Source organism: Cicer arietinum, chromosome 6 (assembly GCF_000331145.2).
Source record: "Cicer arietinum cultivar CDC Frontier isolate Library 1 chromosome 6, Cicar.CDCFrontier_v2.0, whole genome shotgun sequence".
NCBI classification, from domain to species: Eukaryota; Viridiplantae; Streptophyta; class Magnoliopsida; order Fabales; family Fabaceae; genus Cicer; species Cicer arietinum.
Genome location: NC_021165.2, coordinates 49,880,425 through 49,885,221, shown reverse-complemented (window position 1 = coordinate 49,885,221; position 4,797 = coordinate 49,880,425). Strand labels below are relative to the sequence as shown.

Genomic DNA, 4,797 nt, shown 5'->3' with positions numbered 1-4,797 from the left:
ATTTTATAGCCCCTGCTTTGCTGAATTTCATTTTTTTTTTATAATATAATTGATTGCTAATAAACATTAAAAGTCATTCATTGACATTATAACAAACACACAGAGTATTAAATTAGATATCAAAATATCATGTGTTCTGAAACTACAAAATAATAAATAGTATCGAATAACAACTTTAAAAAAGTTACCTAATACATAATTGTCAACCACTACAAAAAGTAAGCATAACTATGACACTAAGGTTCGTCAAGCGACACATCGTCCAAATTATGATCGTAATGAGGATGCGAAGGAGGATGACTCGCAGTAGATGATCCACCAGTTGATTGACGGGCCAAAGCGTCAAATTTGTCTCCAAAAAATTGCTTTAATGCATCAAAATCATTCTCTAACTTCTTTGAACGCTCCCTAGCCTCTTCGGCGACCTTGGTAGCCACTTGAGCCTGGGACACTGCATCCTGAGCAATTTGTTCAGCTCTAATTCTAGCTGCCCTCTCCGCTTCTAAAGACGTCCCAGTCATAGAATTAGAAGGATTCTGGGAATGTTGTGTAAGCGATACACACCCCTGTCGAACGTTAATGGACAGGTCTCCTGTACCATAAACTCGACCACGAGTGCGACCCCCTGCATATTCAGTCCATAACTTAAGTATTGTCCCTCCATCTACCTCTTTACCACTTTCTTCACTTGTTTCGCCAATCTGTGTTTGTACTTCCTCCAATTTTTTTTTAAATGTTCCCTGAAAAATGGAATAAATTAATAACGTAATATATGATCAAATTTCTAAAATAAATTAAACAAGTGTATAATAAAGGGATTGTTCTTCTAGGTATAAATGACATCATATTATTTTTTGGTTGATTTGTAATATAAAGAATTTGCATAAAGAATTTACATAAATAAAGAACATACATAGGTAGATTCTGCGCGACTATCAACCCAAGTGCCATTTTTTCTCTTGTGGGTTGTCAAAAATAACTCATCTGGAAGTAAATCTCTTTGAAGGTTATTGCTCTACAAATAAAATCAAGATTATTGGATCACAACACAGAATTAGAAATCATAACATTAAATTGTATTAATTTTAAGTAAATGTAAATTTAATACATACAAGCTCAATCGCAACATCAATATGAGCTTTGCGGCCTGAGGTGTGGACAGCCCCGCCTCTTGTTGAAGCTCGATTGGTCTTATTTTGGTTGGAGATGTTCTTGAATGATGTACCTTCCCAATATGCTTGAAGACCAGTCCAAGCTTCCTCACCTATCCAACTAGGTCGAGTCCCTTTTTTCCTCACCTTTGTAAGCATATCTGATAGTCTTTTAGCGGCCTTTTGTTCAAACAGACGTTTCACAATATTATTATGACAAGGATCCCACGATACCTTCTCCTGGGAATAACAAAAAGTATATATGTACTAACTACTATCAACAAAACATATTACACAATTCTCCCTATATATGCTAGAAAAATGAATTGAACATATAATTATATTCAAAGGCTTACCGCAAACTTTTCAAACCAATCTTGTCTAATTATGTCAGTGGTTGCACTCCAACCATAGATAGGCTCACGAAATTGTTTTTGTATGGCATACCTAATGGCATCTGCAACTGCTTTGCTAGGAGTGAGTCTGCATTAATGTATTGAAGAAATATAGTATTAAATAAAATCTATAACACAAAATCTCTTTAAGCATTTTTGTAACAAAATCTATACCTTTTTGTGGAACATGCCAATTAGACCTAATTGCCACAAGTTGAACACAAATTGATAACATTGATTGGGTAGCCCCCTCGTAGATGGGCTTGTTGGTGGATATCAACTTGTCATAAAACCGTTTTGCATCTTCGTTAGGCAACTCATCCTCAACAAATGTCTCATTTCCCATGTTAGTGTTCACATCAAGGACATCTCGATAAGGCCTAAAAGCATCAAACACCATTTCGTCCATTCCATTCAATTGGTCGTCGTGATGCACAATCCTACTACTAGTCGAACCACCTCTTGTTTCAACCATTGGCTTCACTTCTCCGTGTTCAGTCTAAATCCAATAATCTGGTTGAAATCCATCCCGGTACAAGTGAAGTCTAACAGTAGTTGCTGCAGATATCTTCATACACTTGCATTTTATGCACGGACACCTTATCCCTCCCTCAGATATACAAATCGGTTGTTTCAAAGCCCTCTTCACAAAATCTTTAACACCACTAACATACTCCTCTTTCAATCCGCGCCTATTTTCATGTACCCTATTGTACATCCAAGTACGACCCATTTACTATAAGACCAAAACTTAACTTGTCAATCACTAAATAAGTTTGAAAAATTAGTTAGAGATTAATATTCAAACAGTAACAAAATTTCCAATTTATATCATGGCATTGCTTAACAATGCAACTAACTATATTGAACTTATTATAGTTCTAAGTATATTGAACAATTTTTATAGTTCTAAGTATATTGAACACAACAACATCCATATTAAAGCATAATGTTAATAACAAAGCATATTGAAGCATAATTTTTATAGTTCTAAGTATATTAAAGCATAATGTTGCTCATTTGAGACTGCTTAATAGGGTTCGGTGAGGTTTTCCAAATTCAGCATGTACACCAACAAACAAACACAACAACATCCATATTAATAACAAAGTATAATTAAATTAACAACATTCATACCTTTCAAGTGCTTATAATCCTTCCCCTCCAAACTACGATTTGTTGTTTATCGAAATTCACCAGGATACAGAGGACCAGGTTCTGCATCAATGCATTTGGGATAGTTAGAAAGCAACAATTTACATAACCAAGCAGAATAATGAACCACAAATGCAGAATTTTGACGGAAACGCAGAAATGCAGAATTTTGACGAAATGCAGAAATGAACCAGAAATGCAGAAATGTAGAATTTTGACGGAAATGCAGAAATGCAGAATTTTGATGGAAATGCAGAGATGCAGAATTTTGCAAACTTAAAATGCAGAATGGCAGAATGCAGAATGGCAGAATGTCGTAATGTAGAATGGCAGAATGCAGAATGTAGAATGCAGAATGTAGAATGTAGAATGGCATAATGCAGAATGTAGAATGCAGAATTTTGCAAACTTAAAATGCAGAATGGCAGAATGCAGAGATGCAGAATGCAGAGATGCAGAATGTCGTAATTAGCAAACTTAAAATGCAGAATGGCAGAATGCAGAATGTAGAATGGCTAATGAAATGCAGAATGCCAAATGCAGAATGCAGAATGTCGTAATTAGCAAACTTAAAATTGCCAAATGCAGAATGTGGTTATTCTGTTTTGCTCTTTTCAAAATTGCCAAATGCAGACTCCACATTCTCAAAAGCAAGGCCAATGTCACATAAAGCCATTAAAAAAATAATACTATATGGTAGTAATTAATATGCATATGAAAAAACTTACCACATTGTCCACTACCAGAGCATGACTTGGTCAAAACAGAGCATGACTTAGTCAAATAAGGCTAGCCAAATAATGTCGCACAGCGTAATCAAGTGAAGTGTCTTTTTACATTATGGATTCTGCAATGAAAAAACAATGCCAAAAGCAGCCACCCAGCAAAGATATATCAAATTATTAACATAGAAATTCCAAAAAAATCAGCATTCAAGCTATAAAAGGATATTCTATAAGTGTTTCTTAAATGATTGGACCTATGAACACCTAGAACAACATAAAAGCATCATCTCTGTTTCCTTCAAACTTCTGTATACTGGATAATGGATATTCCACATAATGGCAAGTTTTCTATCCTCAAAATAATATTAATAAAGGCTGACTGACAGCTAATTAATACATAACTTGGCACAAGAGAGGCTCTATTGTTTAAAAAAACATGAGTGAATTATATATTCACCAAAATATATCCAAAGCCCATTCAAATTTCAATGTATAATAACAAACATAGAGACAACTTAATTTAAAAAAAAAAGGAGGGGTGGGGAATCGGGTTAAAGAAGGTATAGTTAAAAACTGGCATTTCATCATCCTCATCCAAATGTAAATGGGTATCAGAGAAGGTTTGCAAGGACAAATTACTTTCAAGATTCTTGTCAACTGAAGAATTATCACAAGTGGCTATTTCAGTGCGCATACTGCATAATGTAAATAAGAAACCTATAATAATTAAATGCAGTGCATTCGGTCTTCCTTTTGTTTCTTTTATCTATCAACATAAGCTTCTCTGACTTTTCGATTTCTTTGATGAGAATTGCAGGAAAAAAAAGCAAATAGACAAATAAATAATCATGTGATTTACACTGGTGATAATCAAACAGGAAATCATGAATGAAAACCAGGAAATGAAAACCAAAAAGGAAATGAAAACCAGGAAATGAAATCAAACAAACCAAGGGAAGCACATATTTTTTAAAAAAACCAGGAAATGAAATCAAACAAACCAGGAAAGGGACGACGACGGCGATACTCACTGCGGCGACGGTGTCGGAGTTCGAGAGGGGGACGGTGACCGACTCTGAAAGTGATGGATTCGGTCGGCGATACTCACTGCATTTAGGGATTCGGTGATGGATTCAACGATTTTCACCGCATTTAGGGAAGGGTTCGACACTTAGGGATTTAGGAATCAGATTCGAAGGCAAGGATTTAGGGATTTAGGGATTTAGTGAAGTGTGAGAGAAGGGTTCAAGTTTGTGAGGGAAGGGTTCAACACTTAGGGATTTAGAGAAGAAATGAAAACTTGCCAGAACATATTATTTTAATTTTACGATATGATTTTATAAATAATATAAAAAAATTTAAAAATACCTT

The 4,797-nt window shown here is 35.0% G+C and overlaps 1 protein-coding gene across 3 annotated transcripts; it reads right to left on the bottom strand.

The window, feature by feature from the left end:
- Positions 1-186: 186 nt before the first annotated feature.
- Positions 187-4,475, bottom strand: LOC113786336 (uncharacterized). Of its 3 annotated transcripts, XM_073370487.1 has the most exons (4): positions 1,515-1,635; positions 1,113-1,391; positions 914-1,015; positions 187-740 (listed from the first exon to the last, which is right to left on the bottom strand). In XM_073370487.1, exons 2-4 carry the CDS (start codon positions 1,308-1,310, stop codon positions 237-239), a joined length of 804 nt encoding a protein of 267 aa, XP_073226588.1. In that variant the 5' UTR covers positions 1,311-1,391; positions 1,515-1,635; the 3' UTR covers positions 187-236. The 3 variants fall into 3 exon arrangements, 2 of the variants coding, with proteins under 2 accessions (XP_073226588.1, XP_073226587.1); XM_073370486.1 differs by having other exon boundaries at positions 1,113-1,627; XR_012163763.1 differs by lacking the exons at positions 914-1,015; positions 1,113-1,391; positions 1,515-1,635 and adding exons at positions 2,684-2,764; positions 4,428-4,475 and having other exon boundaries at positions 605-740.
- Positions 4,476-4,797: the final 322 nt, after the last annotated feature.

Excerpts from the sequence above, each read along its gene's own strand:
- LOC113786336 (XM_073370487.1), bottom strand. The coding sequence starts at position 1,310 with ATGCTTACAAAGGTGAGGAAAAAAGGGACTCGACCTAGTTGGATAGGT. Across the intron at positions 1,016-1,112 it reads TTGATGTTGCGATTGAGCTT|AGCAATAACCTTCAAAGAGA; the intron begins GTATGTATTAAA and ends TTTTATTTGTAG. Across the intron at positions 741-913 it reads GTCGCGCAGAATCTACCTAT|GGAACATTTAAAAAAAAATT; the intron begins GTATGTTCTTTA and ends TCCATTTTTCAG.